The sequence below is a fragment of the Dromaius novaehollandiae genome, chromosome 20 (genome assembly GCF_036370855.1).
Source record: "Dromaius novaehollandiae isolate bDroNov1 chromosome 20, bDroNov1.hap1, whole genome shotgun sequence".
NCBI classification, from domain to species: domain Eukaryota; kingdom Metazoa; phylum Chordata; class Aves; order Casuariiformes; family Dromaiidae; genus Dromaius; species Dromaius novaehollandiae.
Genome location: NC_088117.1, coordinates 12720110 through 12740299, shown reverse-complemented (window position 1 = coordinate 12740299; position 20190 = coordinate 12720110). Strand labels below are relative to the sequence as shown.

At 43.3% G+C, this 20190-nt stretch overlaps 1 protein-coding gene across 7 annotated transcripts in view; it reads right to left on the bottom strand.

The window, feature by feature from the left end:
- The window catches only part of CRB2 (crumbs cell polarity complex component 2), a 79916-nt gene that overhangs the window by 20884 nt on the left and 38842 nt on the right, over positions 1-20190 (bottom strand). For 5 of the 7 annotated variants that reach the window (XM_026100834.2, XM_026100833.2, XM_064523935.1 and 2 more), the window contains 5 exons: positions 11521-12222; positions 9021-9216; positions 8306-8445; positions 7683-7865; positions 6605-6718 (listed from right to left, as the gene is read on the bottom strand). In XM_026100834.2, coding sequence (XP_025956619.2) covers positions 6605-6718; positions 7683-7865; positions 8306-8445; positions 9021-9216; positions 11521-12222 — 1335 coding nt within the window. The remainder of the gene's footprint in view (positions 1-6604; positions 6719-7682; positions 7866-8305; positions 8446-9020; positions 9217-11520; positions 12223-20190) is intronic. The other 2 variants (XM_064523936.1, XM_064523937.1) reach the window with 2 other exon arrangements.

Below are 20190 nucleotides of genomic sequence, written 5' to 3'. Positions count from 1 at the left end.
TAGCCAATATAAAAGAGACCTGCGCTGCAGTGAGGTCTAATCCAGCCCTGCTCTAAAGCTCCCAGCTGGCTCCTGTCAGTGCTGACACGAAGAATGCGGATTCAGTGTATTCCCACCCCGCGCACGACGGTGATGCCCTGCAACATCCCCCGCGTTAGCTCCAGCAGTGGCAAGTCGAGGGCCGATCTCCTGCCCTCGCCACCTCCCAGGTGACTGCCAAGTTCCACGAAGGGAGCTAACATGCAGCAGGGCCAAAATAGGCTTTTTCTTATCATAGGTTAAGACAAAAAGCTGCATTTCCACCACCACATAACTTCCAAACACTGCGAAGAAGGGGAGCTGCAAATGCAGAGTGCAACACTGGCCTCGCTGTACATTCGAGACTGACTTAACCAGGGACCAGGACTTCGCACAGTCGCATTTCTCCACGTACCCTGTTCCGTGAGCTGGTGTCCATAAGCATTTCCACTGTGCAGCAGTCACAAACAAAAGTCTCAAGTTTTAACTACCATGACCTGTTTTTCTGAAATCTAACTGAATGGAAAAGAAACTTTGATAAAGAGACAATACGCGTGAAGGAGGACCATAAAGCTGCGAATGCCAAAAACCGGCAGCTCACCAGTTTTCCCCTCTGAGAAGTAATCATAATCTAAGAGTCCTCAATAAAAATCCCGCTTTGCCAGTATTTTCACACCAGCTTTCAATCGGTGCCCTGTTAGCTATCTACCAGAGCAGCAAGGAAATATGCCCTGCATTATGCTGACTGCCCTGGTTCAAACATGGGACTTCAGAAGCAAGGATCTCTCTCTTTCCCCTTAAAATTAGCTTAAATTCCTTAGAATTAGTTGTTGTAATCTCCTTTTTCTCTGTGAATCTGGTTTTGGAAGAAAATGTGGCTACATTCATTTTGTACTGGAGAGGGCTCTTATTTCTGCAGAGAAGTGTTATTTACATATGGGAGCTTTTCTCCAAGCCTCCAGTCTGTATTAGTATCAGTGTCAGGTCCAGGCAAACAAAAACTCCCACAAGTCAGAGTCGAGAATCTGCACTGCAGTATCACTTTAAGATATTAAAAGAAAGCGTTCCAGCAGCTCTTGTAGCTAGTTTACTTTCTTCACTTCACTCAATCCAAACACACCAGACAATTTCACAGATATTTTAAGTGGGAGGGATATGGAGAGCATTCACTTGGAGTCCAAACTTCTGAGAGTCACACCTGGGTTGTCTGCATGTGCAGTCCTATCCCAGCACAGATTTTAAATGCTGTATGAATTAATACGACCCTTCTGTTGTTGCAGGGTGTGCGTGTGTGTGTAACTGATCAACAGAAAACAAGTGGGCAGTTTGTGCCCATTCCACTCTCCACTGCAACAATACAACGTCTGCAAAGACTGGGGAGCATCAGATCCCCTTAGAAGGATCTATATTTTTATTTACATACATACATCCACACACACACACAGAGTCTATTTGCACACAACTGACTAGCGATAATGAACCCAAATCCATGTAGCGTAAGTCAGCACAGATTCTGACCCCCTACCTGTCATTACATCTTTTCAAATTCATTACATGAAATAGTGTTAATTAGAAACTGCAATTGCTTCTTTTCCCTGGATCAGTTTAAGGATATATATCAAGCAGTGCTCTATTAGGGACACAGAGTGAGGCTGGGGAAACACTGTCGTGAAAACTCTAAATAAAACACACACGTGCAAGATGAAATACGTAAATAAGATTTCTTCCAAACCAAAATGGTTGATCACAGGTTCCCTGTTTCACACTACACACAAGTGAGGGGTCACTGCTTAGGTTCTTCTTTGAAACTGGAAGATTCCAAAGAAATTAGAAGGATCAGATGACTCATCTCCTAGAGGTTTTAATTCCCAGTACTCACACACCGGCAAACATGCAAGTTATGAGACTGAATCACAAGATTTAAGTTTAGAGAATTATTTTGTTCCTAATCATTTGTAAAACTTCTTGGATGAGCAAGAGATAAAGAATACTAAATATCTCAGAGGTCCTTAGCAGAAAATTGTCAGAAAATGCAGAGCGAACTTTGAATAGTGTCCAAATCTCATACATGTTCCTTAGACAGAGATTAGCAACTTCCTCACTGTTGTTGGTAAATGAATCCCAGAAATTTAGAAATTTCTTTCAGGCTCCGGAGACACTCATTTTTGTCTCAAAAGCTAGCCTTCCCTTAAAGAAAGGAATGGAAATTTTTGGTCTGTCTTTAGTACACAAACAGGTCACATACTGCAAGGACAGGGCCAGCTGCTAATTGGCAATCAAGTTCATTGTAATGGAAAAAATAAACATTGCTGATAAGCCTTTTAGGTGAAATCAACCCACTGAATTTAGCCTAATATCTGCCATCTCGAAGTCACCTCTCTTGGTGAGACACCTTTAGGACACCTTAGGCAATCTTGCCACGCCTAGGCACAGGAGAACACCCCTGCTGCTCTGCGATACTGCTCTGCCCATGTATTTGCCTGGCCTGATTCTGAAGAGGACATTAAGCTGGGCTTCACCCATTTTCATTAGTGAAGAAGTCAAATTTAATTCATCAGAGTTGTTTCACCTTTAAGCATCCTCTCAAGAGCCTTTAACCATGGGGAGTGGGCATATCTCAGGCTATCTGCTAGTCAGAAAACTGATGCAAAGAACTAGTTCAAAACAGACTCAAGTGCAGCCACAAGCGTCAGAAGCTCAGAGGCCACTTTTGATCAAAACGCATCTGAGGGGCTAGACCGAAGCCGACACTCCTGCAGCACTCTGCAGGCAACAGCAAGTTTCAAAGGTCTGAGAGGCAGAGTGGAGTGCATCATACAAAGCTCTCATGTATCTTTCTTAAGACAAAACCTCTTAAACTCTTCTAAAAATGGCTTAGGCATATTTACTGAATATCTGAGAAACAAACATTGCTGCTGCTACCTACAGTACATACACAGAAGTAATTCACCTCCCAGAAAGAACAGAGGGGGAGTGGGGGTCTCGTGAAGTACTGCCTAGCTCCCCCTTCAGCTATATTTACTAAAAGGGATTCTGTTCAAGGGCTAACAGCCCTCTAATCTCTTTACTATCTTAACCTTTTAACTGCCTTTTCTGTGGAGGCCCCATCTCTAAAACAAATCTGACATCAGGAAATATCTGCACAAAACAAAAAAAATTAAATCTATTCAAAGATGTTCAGAAGGAAGAAGTATCTCCCACTTATTTCATGGGATTTTATGCTTAACACATGACCAGGAAATTCAAGCCTGAGTCTGGCCAGCACTCTTGCAGAGCAACCAAACGACAGAAAAGGTACCCTTCTTTCAAGGCAACTGACAAAGACATTACGGCTGAACAAAACAAAATGGTTGATAAACACACTGGTTACTACTGAAAGAGATTCACAATCACAGGCCCTCCCAACTTTATCGACACATCACCTCCCGATCTCTCATGCAGTAGACTTCCAAAGCCGTCTGTAAAAAAGCTCAGAATTTTACCAGGACCACAAGGTGCTGCTGCCAAGGGACGCAGGTGATTAAAAACACAGTGCTCTTCCCCTCTCATTCAAGCTGGCCAATGCCACAGTACTGTGTTACAGGACATGGCCTTTCTAGAGACAACTTTAGCAGAAGTGGAAATATGAGGGGGAATTCTCAGGCCATTTAGAGGTTTTTAAAGAAAGAACTAGCCAAATTCCACATTAGCGATTACATTGCTCCGGGTTAAAAGTCACTTCCTATTCCAACTGGAGGTACAAGTCTTTTTTACTTCCTGGCCTAAATCATTGCCTACTACATGCGTGATGGATCGAAACCATTCCTATGGATAAATAATTAATTTTGTTTTTTCCTAAAAGACTGGCTTTTCTTAATAGGCTTTTTCTCTTTACCACAGTAGCCATCATTTCCAAGACCACCCAAGATTCATTCTCTTTCTCTTTTCATTTAGCAGCCGCACAACATTCTGGTTCACACTTCTCACACCCTCACGGGCACGTCTTCTCCTTGAGCGCAGGCTGGTGCACGGGACTGCTCTTCCAGGGCCTGTTACGCAGTTCTCGCAGGAATGAGGTACCACATTAGTTTTGTGACAAGTGCATTTCAAGGAAAGAGTTGTCCCATCTCCCTGCAACGCTGAGACAGCACTGAGGTAGTTAATTTGCAAAGAAAGATTTTCTCCTGACTCACACTGTTATCCCAACACTCCCCAAATTCCTCAGACGGAAGGAAAGAAACACAGAAAGAACCTCCTGCCGCCCCAAGGAAGCATTCTTCAGAGTAGCAAGTTCACTTTAATCAGTGGAGGCAGCTTAAGCCTAAGTTCATGGCAGATCTAAGTTGCCACAGAAATGTGTTTTGAACAGAAACATCACGGGAAGCTTCACAAACTTGTTCTGTGATCCTAATGTGAAGTAATAAGCTGTTTACCCAGCATGACTGTACTGGGATTAATTGACAAAGGAGGGGAGATTAATTGCTATTATTTCCCTGTCAGCTTCACTCCTCCACATGCCCCCACTGATCTCACAGAGGCTGCTCCCAGCCTTTCACTGCGTTAATGTGTCAGAACGACCTCGGCTGAGAAAAAGTCCTTTACCAAAAGCAGTATCCAGAAGAGCAACCTGCCTCTAATCCCCTTCAAGTACTAATGAACCCAAAATTGATGCAAGAGAATGAACTCTAGCTCTCCTTTGCCCACCATCCTGTGCTTCTGTCAGCTTTTCTGCCCATGAGCAAACTAAGACTTAGAAAGGATTAAACAGACCTGCAGTTTGGTAAAGCAAAATGAAGTCCTGAACTCTGTGAGGGGTGCTGGGGCACCGAAGGAGGAAAAGCGAAATGGGCACATGGGTGAGTGGGAATTTTGACAAGTAACATAAGCTTCAAACCATCTAATTTGGACAATATCTCATCTCAGGAGTGTAACACACCAACTACCCAAGAAGTGGCAATTTAGAGCTTAGATAAAAGACTATGCTCAAAAGCCTCACCTACAAAAGCAAGTTTTTCTTGACCTAACCTAAATTAGGTAGCAAGCAAACAAGATATACCACAAACCCGACAAGGAACTTGCTCTAGTATTGGAATGTGTTACCCGAGAGTCGGTCTGAGATTCAGGGAGTGAAAGAACCTCTGCATTGGGTCTTCACAGGAAAGGGCTGCACAGACTTACACCAGCATAGCTCAGTCAATATGACCACAGGAGCTAAACAGAAAACTTCCCATTCAATCAAGCCCTAAGACAGTCTAAGGAATGCCACTACCTACTGCTCCAAGAACTTAAAGGACACGGTTTTCTTCTGGCTTCAAGTTGTTCTTCTTCCCACGAGATGGCAGCCTAGCAACACGGCGGAAAGGCTACATCTGCCTCAGCACTACACAAGTACAAGATGTGCTGGGGACCACCCTTCTTATAAACTACTTTTTGGTATCAAATTGCTCAAAACAGAGCGTATGCGTGCAATTAAAAGATGTAGAAGACAGAGTACAAACACTTTAAATGGAGATGAGGTTTAGCATCAGTCAAGCATGGAAACAGAGGAAAATCTGTCCCAGTGACCACAGCTCTAAAGGAGAAGGGCTCTCACAAGCCACTACCAAAATAACCTCTGCCAGTCAGAGAGTAGGCACACCACGGTACCAAGGTTATTTGTTAGAAGATATTCCTCTCTGTGGTCATGCTGAGCTAAAGAGCACGGTAATAATGAAAAAGAAATCATTATACGTTTGTGAGCAAACGTTAGAAATATATAATAAAAAAAACTGCCATAGTAAAGAGAAGGGGAAAAAACACCAGTATGCTTTGCTAGTTAGGACCTACCTATTGGCATACATAGTTTCTGTGGTACTACAGACACCTGGAAGGTGCAATACAGGGTCTTGTGTTCACCTTACCTTCCGACGCAGAGGCAACGCTTACACTGTAAGTGTTCAAGAGGCAACAGCCATCTCCACCTTCCATGCAAACAGCCGCGTACCTTCCCAACAGAGCTGATGTGCAAGACTCACTATTTCCTTGTTTCACAACTAGGAAACCGAAACCTGTTAGGGTCAGGCAGGGCATTCTGGAAGAATCCAGACTCCCCAGTCCCTTGTAAACAGAGAAGGTTTCGTTTGCTCACATCACAAAGACCTTTTGACCTTTTACCATAGCAGATTACTGCTTTCAGCCAAAAATCCCTGGCTCTTATCATCCAGGGGTGTTAGGGAATAGAGATGTTTTACAGATGTTTTATGTACTGGTAACCCAATCTGCTACAGCCAGTAGCTGGTGACAGCCAGAATGTTAAGCACCCTTTTTTTCTGCGTTTTTATATTTTTATTTGAAGGCTGGTTTTGTTCATCTTCATAGCATGTGTATAATATACATAGCTCTCCCAGTGAACTTTCACTCCAGGATACAGGTCTCCTAGCTATTCTGGTCTTAGGCTCTTCTACATGGCTTATCCTATGTGTCAAAACCTACTTCATAGCCTGTCACGTACTTCAGGAAAACCATAGAGCTTTCCCATGCCACTTGAGTCCTGAACTGAAGAACTCCCTCTGCAGCACTTCTGAGCTCTGCACAGTGTCTCCCAACCACCCTCCTTCACCAACATTACCTGAGTATCCTGGTGGGCAATGACAAAGGAAGCCATTAACAAGGTCCACGCAGCGCCCTCCATTCTGGCATGGCTGGGATTCACACTCATCAATGTTAGTAGAGCAGGTCTCCCCTTTTAAAGTGAAAATACAAATAGCCATCTTGAGGGCATACATGCATCAGTGGAGGAGAGAATCTGAATGACAATTGCATTCATAATTTTTTGTTCTTCTTATCTGTCATTTAAGCATGCAAAAGAATTCCTTGAACTATCACTTGTCTCTCCAGACGCTCTGTCAAATAGATATTATCACTGAAAAAAATAAGGCGAAATGAAATAAGTAAAGGCCAAATGATTGGCTAGTGTCATGAAAGGGAGTAGTGGCAGGATCAGAACCTCTGAACCATTCCAGCTGCGCAATAGCGGACCAAACTCTCATCTCTCTCAAAAAGGAATAAAGTATTATTGTTTAACTCCTCCTTCCAGGGAGCTTCTCCCAGCTGTTAAATCCATGCTTTTATAAATATCCGAAAAACTAGAGGAAAGGCAATATTTCAGTGGAACATCCACAGAGCTTCTAACTCCAAGAGCAAGATATCAAGAACCCCCTCTTCTCCTACCCGCTCTGATTATACAGCTGCTGTCAGGACAGTAGTCCCATCAAGGGAACACCTAGGACAGTAATCTGGGACTCCAGGGGACTAGCTGCCTTTGATGAGGAGTGTTTCACAGTTATCTTGTAGGAATGAATTCTGCCACATGCATGACAGAGTGACAAAGAGAATCCACCCTGGCATCTTCATAGCCAGAGGGTATTTAGAGTACTTGGAAAGGGCATAGGCTATTGCCTCAGCTAGTGAAAGGGGTTGTTAAGAGGGGCTTGCTGGGCAGAGGATAACATTCAGACAGCTGTCTGCAACATACCAGTACAGTACCTGAACAGAAACATGCTCCTGACGCATCAGGCTGCCGCCCCCTCGCAACACCAGTCATTAAGTGGCTTTAGTGCACAGGTAACACTGCTCCATTCCGCCCCCTCAGACCATGCAGTCTCCATCAGGTGCAGACGAGACGCGACATTTAGTGCACAACTCACCTGCAAAGCCTGGCTGGCACCAACAGAGGAAACCAGCTGCTTGGCTATAGCTGAAGTCACTGGGGAAGTCAGGTCGTGTTCCATAATAGGCTTGGTTGGATCGCTCAAAGCACACACCTCCGTTGTCGCAGGGATTTGCCGCACACTCATCCACGTCCTCCTCACAGCGCTGCCCCAGGTAACCTGCCAGGAAATACCAGTGTAATCATCACACGCCACTTCACTGACACTAGTCACCCAAATATTGTGGCTGCCTCAAAGGTGAAAAGAGCCAGAAACATTGCTGTTTAGCTAGAAGGGAATCCTAGGGTCCAGTATGCCAAAGACAGGAGCCAGACAACCGATTTCCAAGAAAGCACATGATGGAAAAGAGCAGGATGGAAAAAGGCAGAAGAGACAAGAAGGGAAATTTTATGGTCAAGAATCAGGATACATCTCCCAGCAACAAGGTCAGTTGGCTCCTGGGAGGGCCTCTAAAGGGGAGCAGCGGCAGCCTTACTGTTTGGAATAATGAAAATCACACTGGATCACTGACTCTTCATTCTTCAACGGAGTGATTTAGCACGTGCTTTCCACCACAGTGTGCTTAGATGACAACATAGCAAAACAGATTTCTAACCTACCTGGCCAGCAGGCACAGCTGTAGTTCTTGATTCCCTCCACACATGTGGCACTGTTCAGACAGGGTTCAGAGGCACACTCCAGAATATCCAACTCACAGTGGTCCCCTTCGAAGCCTGTGTCACTGCAGTCACAATGGTAGCTGAGGGGCAGCAAAAGAGAGCAGTGAAGAAGCTCTTAATTTGATTGTCCAGCCCCTTATGAGGAAAGAGCAAACAGAGCTAAGCTGTCAGTCCTCACAACCACTTACGGGACAGAGGGAAAAGCCAGTTCCATCTGCTCAAACAGGGCACGCTAGTGACAGGGCACATGAATCCCACTAGAGTCTCTGCATTCACACCTTACCTGTTAAAAGGCAGATTCAGACAGACAGGTATGTTCTCAGCCTAGATGGGCACTTGCTTTTGCTGATCATGCTCTTCAATTAGCTCCCCTTTGTACCTTATATGTCAGCTGGAAGCAATAAAAGGAATCTTTTCCCACCTTCCTTTGAGCTTCCTAGGAGTTCTGCTAGTGGGAGGGGCATACTGCCATAAATCATTCTCTGAATTATTGCTGCTGGGACCACAAGGATAGAGAACACTAAATCCAATTCACCCCATGGATTTTTACCCTAATTTTGACAGGTTACACTAAGCACAACTTTAGATCATTCCTGATATCTAACTGTCAAAACACCACTGATCTCTAACTGTCAAAACACCACTGATCTCTCACCTGTTAATGAGGTCGTGACATGTCCCATTGTGCTCGCAGGGCTGGCTCACACATTCATCGATGTCCACCTCGCACTGGATCCCCTGGTAACCTGGTGCACAGGTGCAGGTGTAGAACCCAACATGGTCACTGCACAAGGCCCCATTCTGGCAAGGCTCTGAATCACATTCATCTATTTCAGCATCACAGTTTATACCTTGGTTACAAAAGAAAGAAATATCTGTGTTATGAATCCAGCAAAGTATAACTGTGCTGGCTGGAATTCTGAGCCGGAATCACAAAAGCCATGTTATCAACCTAACTGGCTAGAGCATAGCCATCTTTTATAAATACTGCCATAAGAGCACTGGAAACCCATCAACAGACGGTATGCAATGCTTACAAATTAGGGACCTTTAATTTTATTTGCAAACAAAATTATTTTGGGTAGACTTTCGAATTTTAGTTTTATAACAAAACTGAAGAGTTTACATTATTTATGAAGCTTTAGTTTCTTTCATTCAGGTTTGTTGAAGCAGCCAACACATCAACACTTCACAAATGACATCTGTTTTCTGAATGAGCCATAAAATTTTGACCCTACTCACATGCATTCCTTAAAAATCTGATGGCAACTGTTTTGGTTTGGGATTCTTTGAGTACAGGAGGGACAGAGATGGGAAGAGAAGAATCAAACTGCTAGTCACAGTGTTATTTATTTTTACCTATGATACAGCTCTTACAGTTTTAGTTAGATATGGTATTCTTCATTTGTCTCGTGCTGTTACTAATCAGATCCAGTGTTCTACATCAAAAGCAGTTGCATTTTGGGTATGGGAAGTGATCTCTACCTGTTTCTCCAAAATATTGTTCCATTTGTTTAAATGGTATTTGTAACTTGGCTTTGAGATCCCTGGGAAAAAAGCATTAAAGCAGTGCAAAATGCTAATTACTGTGATACTACATATTAGTAAGTTATTATATTATGAAATGCTATTAAAAGTTAGGCATTAGCTCCAGTATTACTAGCCAGGAGTAACAGAAAGTCATGCATTTTTGGTCCAAAGTCACAACTTTCACTGACAGAATAAGAACTCCTATGCAACTCTCCTATTCCACCTCTTTGAGTTGCCCATGGCCTGACATCACCTCCAAACCTTAGTCACTGCAGTGGCACCTGCCAATCCATCTAATCCCCCCTTCCTGGCAAAGGCTCACCACGTAATGGACATGGCCATCCTAATCCTGAAGGAATGTGGGCCCCCTAATCTGCTGGTTCAAACTCGTCAATGCCCACGCAAAACTTCCTTCACCCAAATTCCAGCTGCAAGCACCAGGAAACAACCTGCTAACTCTTGCTAACTGATGGTGCTAGAACCTCTCAGATCAGGATGAAGCACTAGATCACAAAGCAAAGCCTTATATGTGACATGAAAATAACCTGGAGCGTGGCAAGCTCCTCCAGCTGCCGAGGCAATTTTATCCCCTCTTTGGCAGGGGAATTCCACAATCCTGAACTGAAGATTCAGCAGAAAGAGGGGAAAAAAACCACACTGATTTGTATAAGGCAGTATTATGTTTGATATTCAAAATCAGTATTATTTTAAGGTCTACACACAAAGTCTGTGGTTTTCTTCCCTCATCTCTGTTCTTTTTTTTTTTTATCAGAGAGTGAGTGATTCAGCATCAGTGACTGCATTCCTGATGTTGTAACTTCTCTTCATTCCACTGGTAATCGGCAGCATTCCTTCACAGCAACCTAACTCTCGAAACACTTCAGTTTGTGACAAGGAGGAAGGCTGAGAAAGTTCATGTGCTAAATGGTACCAGGCAGACACGAGCACAGCACAACTGCATTCCACTCTGATAAGCAGAAAGGAGAACCTCCTGCTGCCTCCCTCGCAGATAACTCTGAGTCACCATCAGCCCACATGCACAAAACCCAGATACTTGCATCACATGCAAATAAAAAATTCTCTGGGCACCTGAAAGAGTTGGAGAAGAAACCTCCAACTAAAAGCTACTGTATTCCAAAAAGACTACTTTCTCAGAGAAATCCTGCAGGACAGGATAAAGGACTACAAGCCAGATAGAGATCTGTCATACCTGTAAACATCAAGCTTACTCTTCCTGATGATAAATCTCTTTTCTTGTACATCTCCCCTAATTTCAGCCTGAGAGCTAATCACATCTACATTATATCCAGTGCTCCAAGTTTCAGACAGTTCCCACTTTCACTCTTGGATCTGTATCTCTCAACAGCTACATCATCCACGGGAATCAAAGCTCAGCTATTGCCTGGAAGCCGCAACAGCAAGCCCTATACCATTATTCACACAGTACTAAACACTCCAGAAATCTGAGTTATGCAACAGAGATTTAGTCTCAGGGCTGTAACGCAACAGCTCCTCAGGACAACTAACACTTTTACTAGACATGTCACCAGCAGGCACGTTGTGGAACTATATGAACAGCGAGATGTAACCCAACCACCCGGCTAGTACATGAGCATGAAAGGTACCTGTGTAGCCGGGGATGCACTTGCACAAATAGTGATCCATCTCATTGAGGCAGGTGCCATTGTGCTTACAGGGCCGGGACGCGCACTCGTTGATGTCTATTTCACAGTTGTATCCTTGGAACCCAGGCACACAGAAACAGCTATACTCATTCACCCTGTCTCGGCAGATGGCTCCGTTCTGGCACGGGCTGGAAGCGCACTCATCAATGTTGTCTTTGCAGTGGGCCCCGGTGAAGCCAGGTTGGCAGATGCAGGTATAGTCCCCAGGACCCTCGACACAGGTCCCGTTATTTAGGCAGGGGTGGCTAGCGCATACAGAGCTTTCTGTTTGGCATCCTTCTCCATTCAGTCCTGTTTGACATTTACAGGTGTATCCATTTACACTATCTACACATTCAAAATGAGGATCTTTACAAGGGTTGCTCTCACACTCATTAATATTAATGTTACAATCAATACCTGTGAAGCCAGGCCTACAGATGCATTCATATTCCAGGAGTCCCGGAGTCCCGTGGCAAATCCTATGGGCAGGGCACTCGTGGCTAACGCATGCATCATAGAGGAGTTCACAGTTTATGCCCGTGTACGCTACTGGCTGCATGGGGCAGGTGCACTGGTAACCCACTTCCAGATCCGTACAGCTCCCACCATTTTCACATGGGGATGATGAACAGCTGCCATCATTTTCAGAGCATGAAGTGCCTGCAGAGAAAAGAGACTCTTTGTTAGTCTGAGTTAGCAGTCCTGAAGAACTGAGCTCTTCCACCAATCACTAGGTACATTTCAGAAGTCACCCACCTGAATTCCACACCAAAAGTGGCTGCTCTAGCCAGTAACTGAGAAGGATACCAGAGAATCAAACATTTATCGTAGAGAGGACAACACGACAGGCCTTCTTACAATGGCAGTCAGGAATTTGTTGCTAAGACAGGTGACTAGATGCCCAGTTTGTAGGAGGTGCATGCATTTCAGAACTGAACAGTTTGCCTCCTTTCCCATCCATGCCTGCCCAGGACTTGTGATCTTTCCTCTCAACCACAGATTTTACTTCTGCTTCTTCATGCCTGCATCACTTTGAGAGCAGTGAAATGGGTCACCTTAAATCCATTCACAAGATGGATGAAGTTTGTCTAAAATTCAATGACCCCCTTGCTGGTAGGGCACAACACTTGTGCTTTGAAATCCCCAAAGCCAGCCAGTAAGTTTCTGGTTATATTTTAAGGCATTGGCTGTGGCTTTTAATATTCCAGCTGCTCCTTCTAGAATCTAGATTTTTTCTGAGCTAGGCCACTAGTGATCTAAAGATGCCGTCATAAACAGTCCAACCCAAGCTCCAAACTGGAATATTTCACACATGATCTCCGACTCCATGGGGCAGCCCAAGGTTTGATGACCACTGGCCAGACACCCTCTCCCTACAGGACAGATATGCAAATTTACACAGCAGTAGATTTTAAGCAAGGAAGAGCAGAGTCTGAAGAGATTCACTGTACTGATGGCATTTTAGATCCAAACTCTTAGTATTTGCACAGCCAAAACATCAATTTAATATCCATACACCAGCAACTAACGTCAAGTCCAGATTCCCCTGCATTTGGGAGCATTTGTACATGATGAATTTATTCACACCTAGACTGTGAATTTAATTCATATAAATGAGGTTACACAGGATAAATGATCTAGGAGAACAAAAGCGTTCAGCTCAGACATTTGTCAGTCCTGAAGAATGGAAGAATAGGGGGAATCCTCATTTCTTTTCCATCAAATTTACTCTGTGAAACAATCTGACTGAGGATAGCCTCGGGGACAGGAGATATTTGCCTTGATATTAGAAGGATATATACCCTGGATTCAGTGACAAAATTACACACTTTCAAAAGAAGCAAAATGTAAACAGTAAAAAGGCAAAGCGAACAGAGAACTCCCCTCACAAAGGCAGCAGACATTAGCTTTCCATCCCACCACAATTTTCTGATATCAGAGTTTTTTGCTCTGCCCTGTTTCCCATTCCAGGATACATAGGAGAGAATAGGATACTGCAGACTGATTCATGCATAAGTGCTAGGAAACATCCAAACTTGTAGGTAACTGCAAATAATTATATAGCAGATCTTTTGGAGACATCTGTGGAAAAAAAAACAGCCACGAAGCAGAGCTAAAGCTCAAGAAATAGCAAACAGTATCTGAGAAATAGCTACTATTCCTGATGAGATGATCCTGACTTTGCCTAGCACTGCATATCTAGCATTTAACCTTTCCTAGCTGTGTAATCAGCCCTTTGCCCTGGTTGCTGCCTTCCATACATAACCGTGGGCTAGCTAGTGAAAGGCAGCAGTCCCTGGGAAACTCCACAGCTCCAGGTGGAGAGCAGCCAGTTACTCAGATGGCCGGAGGCCTGCAAAGCTCTGACACCACGCACAGCTCACTGCCCTTGGCCCTCGCTGCAGTACGGCCAGCCGAGGGAAGTTGTTTCAGTGTGCCATGCTCCTTGCTAGGGATTTGCCAGGAACACACAGCACAGCATCACTTCTCAGCTGACCTTACACATTCCCTCATTCTTGCCATCATTGTCCAAGCCCATTTTTGGTCACGTTTGCCTTGCTCTGGTGCATCTTCTACACACCCACTGGTTAATCTGTGTCAGTGGTTTTCTATCAACTCCCTGCCCACCGGCTCCTCAGCCTCTTTGTACATGAAGGTGGAGGCATCCGGCTTCAGGGCCTGAAAGGGATTTATAGGAGACTTTGGTTTACAAAAGCCTGCCCCTGCCCTGACCTCACCCTAATTCCTCCCACCAAAAGACTGCAGTGTTTCTAAGTCTTCTTTTAAGAGGCAGTGTTGATGGGGGATGGAGGGTGTTCAGGGATTTAGACAGACCTTTCTCTTTCCAGCAGCATCTCCATCGCCCACCCCGCCCTCCCGCTCTCATGTGACGCTGGGGAGGGCTGCTGTGCACTGCACTGTCCAGCAATCTCATTATGCTGCCATCAACCCTTTTATTCGCAGATTCCCAGTCAGGCAGAAAACAAGGATGACGGAATCTGCCTGGAATCTCTTTAGCAATTAGTGCGGGGAGCCCAGGAAACTATTCTGCTAAAGAGTTTTACTAGGCAGGAGATACGAGCCTTTGTATACTTAATGAGTAACCAGTCTCAGCCTGCACTGCCCAGAGACCAGGAGCACAGTCCGCGACAAAAAAGAGACCAAGTCCACGGCACGTTCAAAATGATTGCTCCAATTTGCAGGAAACAGCATCCGCAAAGAAACTCCCATTTCAACACAGTCACTGCGCATGGCTAGTGCAGACAGGTTATAATCATTTCAAAGGCTACATGCATAGTTTTCTGTTCCCATTATAAGTAGACGGTCTAAATGCTACTTACAAATAGAGATAAATACCAAATCCCTTTGCTGTTTCCTCTCTTTTCCAAATTCTTTCACAACAGATATACCTTTCAGTACCTTCTCAGTTTTAGTTCATCATATGACTACCATACACAGTAACCTCTGTTATTCATTAATGCTTGCCCATAACAGAAACATTCAGTGACAAATATATGGCCCCATAGTTGCACACAAACTTGTAGACACAGAATAGGGTCTAACTAAAGACAGACAACAAGACAAGAAAATGAAGCTTCATCAGAAAGTCAAAAAAACGTCTTGGCTTAGCTTAGGAAGGCAGTAAAGTAATGAGGAGATTTCCATTCTCCTCTAAGTTCACTATGGTTATGAACAACGGCACCATTTGTTAATTAGTTATATTTACAGTTAAGTCATAATTTGTGTTGAATAACTACTTATGTATAGGGTTATATAGGGAAAAGTTGAGTTCCTGCATTGTTACAGTACTAGTTTTAGCTTACAGTCCACTGCTAACCAACCATTCTGATTCCATCTATCATGGGCTTAGTAAAAAAACATTTGTTCCTGCTTACTGGCTTTATCTTCTAACCGTGAATGCTAAAACGTTCATGGCCTCAGGCAGGAAAGACAGCTGGGTTCACTGATGGCTGAGCCAAGTTAAAAGCAACAACCCTCCTCATTCCTGGTCCTCCTAACTAGTCTCAGCTCTTCGTAAGCAGCAAGGCAGTGGCCATTAAAAGATCTCTGGTACATCTTGGAATTTAAAATCAAACAGATTAGTAATCATGGCTCTTTTCCACTCTATTTTAGTCTCTGTCAGAATTTTGCCTTTGGAGATGGTTCAAGCACAACCCTGGAACCTCCCAGCACCGCGAGTCAAGCCTTACCTGCCTGCGCCTATAACCTCTTCCCGTAACGCAGTGATCCTGGTCAAGGAGACAGGTGATGACTAAAGAGAGAAAATTTCTCAAAACAAAGAAACCACTATTCTATTTCTGTCTCTTTTGAAGCCTTAAAAGGCCAGTACAGCTAAGCAGTTGGCCTCTAATGGGGATGCCCAGCCACCACTAGCAAAGAACCGGAAGTAACACAGCACTGCTCACAAGGTATGTCTGGAGCAGCTAGCAGAAAATTATCTGTTTGCCCTACTCAGTAGAGGTTACAAGCATATTAACAACACTGACTCCAAGATTATCTCCCCTGTATGCAACATGCCCATACTAATACTGGAATAGTTCCCAAGGACAAAACACGCCCCTGTATAAATAAAGTATAATCCCAATATTCATTCAGTAGCATTGCTAACCTTTGGGCTATACAATTCTCCATAGATGACACACTAGCACACCACAGAATTCATTACAAATTGATCTCAAAAAGGGGGATTTCAACAGCACAGAACTGAGTATAGCACCTGTGACACCACCAGAAAGTTAAGCACAGTCTGCAAGAATTCAGTGTAATAAATGGGTAATAAAGAATTAGACTACCATTGAGCTTGAGAAAGACCACGTATGACCTTTTCAGCCCTGCTTTTGATATTTTCATCAATCAGTCCTAGGTCTTTCCTCTCAATTTCCTCAGTAATTCCTCTCAATTTTGGTACAAATTATCATATGAATGTGAATAGCATGTGAATATGCACCAAATGCTAACAACTATAATGACTAAATTAGCTTTTAGTGGTGGGCAATATATCAACTATGAAAACATGTCATTCAAACTACGCTGTTTTATGAGAATGGCAAAGATTAGGTCAAAGAAGTCACTGAATGACAGGAGTTTATTATTTTTCACAAAAGTAGTTGTTGCTGGATTAACAGTAACATCCTGGATTTTTCCTCTATGTTTCACAAGTGGAATACTAATCTGTGATGTTCAGTAAGTGAAAAAAACATAAAAAACATACTGCTGTCATATAGGTCTGCAACCCTACTCCAAAATGAAACTGGAGAGGACTACAGTTTCTTTGAAGAATACGTTCCAGGCATTTAGGGGTGGATTAGGGGGAACTTCAAAGGCTCATAGAGTCAGATATAAAGCATTCATTGAGCTCTGTCAGGGCAGGTCTGGTTTTACACTTTAAAGGTAGCTGACAAAGGATTTGCCTAAAAGATGGGGTTTATGACCTTTCGTATCACTTTAAGGCAAACAAAGAGCTATGACAAACTCCACTGCCAGATTCTGTTTTAATAATTGCCTTTAATAGATATCTTTTACTCGAACATTAAGAATGCTACAGCAGAATTGACTGGAGAATCTTTGGGGTTTTTATGCACGCATCTGAGACTGGCACTGGATTACAGTGAGGTAGGGAAGAGGATGATGTAGTCTTTAACACAAAGTCTTCATTTGCCATTGGAATTAGAAGTTGTAGCTAAAAATCTCTTCACTTTTGTTTCTCAACAGCAAATCTTTTGTTGCTAGGGATATCGTGATTTCATTAGTTGAACAGTTCCTACAGAATTTTCCAGGCCAGTCAGAACATCAGTTTCTAATATCCAACATTCAGACAGTTATTATCCAGGAAAAAGAAAGAAAAAAATGAAGATATATAATATTTTTCACCTTCATCCTTTCAAAAGTTATGAGGAAATGCAGTGTACCTGATAAGTTACTCGACTGTTTTGAATACGTACATGCTCAACAGAAAATGCTACCTCTCTTCCTAGCTCTCTCATACAGAAGCCCCACACATTAAGTTATACTATTTACAGTAAATTCCAAGCCAACTAGAGAACACACGGGAGATTTATGCTTTTACTAAATGATCTTATCAAAGGTCAGTTGCAGCAGCCAGTTCTCTACCCATACAAAAAGAAATTGGAAATGAATGAGAGATGTTGGGCAATCTGAGATCCCCCTGGCAGTAGTTCACTGCCTCTCTCCCAGCCAGTGCAGAGTAATATCTTACTTCAGCACGCCAGGACGAGATGCCGATGCACTACACTGGTGAAGAGAGTTGTGGGAACTGATAAAGACAGTGCTAGAAGAGGAAGTTCTCAAAGAACTGTAGGAAGATTTCTGCCTTTTCTTTTAAAAGACAACCAAAACCCCTTACCCTAGTTTATTCTCCACTATCTCACGTGTGTCCTGAAATCTCAGTGGTTTGAAAATAGGCAAACAGCTTAAGCTCCATTTAAGCAAACAGTAATTTCCCCCACAACATGAACTACATTGAAGGAACTTCTTTCACAGGTTCCCCTCTCCATTCTGATAGTCTGTTAGCACTACTGGCAGGAGATGGTTTTATCAGAGGCTGCCACGAGGAGTTGCTAAGACAGTACAGGTGACAAGGGGGTTAGGCCATTTTATTACCTCACTGCTTGCGAGATGGCGTTACTCACTGGCTTGTATTTTTTGCTTTTTACTTTTCACAAAGCTGTTTTTTCAAAACTTGGGGAACTGTGACAGATGATGGATGCCCTCAAGCTGGGGATACAGCTGACCTTGTAGAAGATGCTCAGTATAACATCTTCATCAACTCAAGGAACATTTTCATCCTGTCACTCCCTCCAGGGTACAGTCTCTGACACAAATGCTTACAACCATAGATACAAGTGGAATGGGATGAGGAGTCAGGATGCCAGAAGATTATTTCCAGGCCTGGCAAAAACTTAATGTGAGCTTAAAGCAAGTCACTTCAACTTTGTGTATCAGTTTGTCCAACTTATAAAAGAGATACAAGTATACATTCTCACGAGTATCTTGTGAGATTAAAATATTCAAAGCCTTAAATACTTTACATTAGAGGTACTACAGAATTTAAAAGTTATATATTTTCCACTCTGTATGACATGGAGTGTATGATTTCTGCCCAGAATGTAAACATTATAAGTGTCTAGCAAAAGGAGAGAGGATCAAAGAAAAGGGGGTATTTTGTTTGTTTGTTTCTGGATTCACACTGACAGTATCAGTGTGACAAGTAACAAGTTCCAGGCTCTGAAAACTTGCCCAATTCTACACTTAGCACTTTTATTTATATGAAACAAATTGCACCACACAAGACTTAGGCATATTCCCCTCCAGTTTTTAATCATATATTTTCAGAAAAGACTGCTTGATGCTTACAAGCATTTACTCATATTTCCAAAATTATGACCCATACATCATGCAGTAAATCTTTTGTGCATGGATTGGCCCTTTTGAGTTCCCCAACTTCCATACCATTTTAAATCTTGTTCCCTATGATCGTCGTCTTTCCTGAAAGGCACTGCAGACTTGTGGAGAAAAGGGCTCCTTGACTTATATTTCACCTGCCCTGTTCACTACAACAATTGGAAAAAAGTCAAGCTACAACCAAGAGGTGAGAGTAAGAGCTTTCCCAGCAGCAACCCCCAACTGCACTGCAACAGCAGTTGAGCTGGTGGAACCTTCAAGTGCCTAAACAGTGAACGATCAAAATCCCAGCTTGATGCAGTTTTTACCAGTCAGGTTGTGGTCCTCCTGATCGCCCCAGCAGATCTCCTGCTACAGAAAGATACCGAGGCTGAGGGTAAAAAGGGAACCCTTCCACCCCAAGTATCAGAATAACACAACTACTAAAGAAACACTGAATAAAGGAACGGAAAGAGTTATGTTTCCATGACAACAGGAAGGCATGTGCTTATATTAGTAAATCCCTGCTGACCTCTGCTGATCTGTCCCTATACTGGTCAGTGTAAAGGATTAACAAAAGGGTACACACAGCGGCCTGTTCCCAGGATCCACACAACAGGGAGGAGGATAGCGAAGGCCTGAAAAGGGCGTTAATGCTCTTTATCCTCTCCCCCACCCTTGCTAACTTTGGAAGGATAGCATGTCTGCTATGAAAAGCAATGGCAGAACGAAATCAAATCCTTCTGTAGAAAAGTCCCTTCAGTGTGCTTGTCCAGGGAGTGTAAAAGGCCTTTGTAGGAAACATCTTATGCATCCTAGGGCCTGACAAGCCCCATGTCCTTCTCTCCAGATCCTGAGCAAACCTCCTGCTCCTAGTTATACCAGCATCACAGAACAAGGCTCTGAAATTCTCTAGGACTGCTGACAAGCTCATGAAATGCTAATAATTGGCACTGATTTTCACTTGGCTAGCATATTCTATATCCTATATTCATTGTCCAATATAACATAGTTATGGTCATCTTTCAATTTGAACTTTTTTAACAGTGGAGTTTTCTATTCAACATAAGCAAATGGGATGTAGGCATGGGAACTTTCCAAAATATCAGTTTGATCAAAACTACTGAGCCCATGGTCTGCAGCAGATCACCAACTCCACCAGCAATCAGGAGCAACTCTGCTGAAGCAATTCACTTCCACCTACCA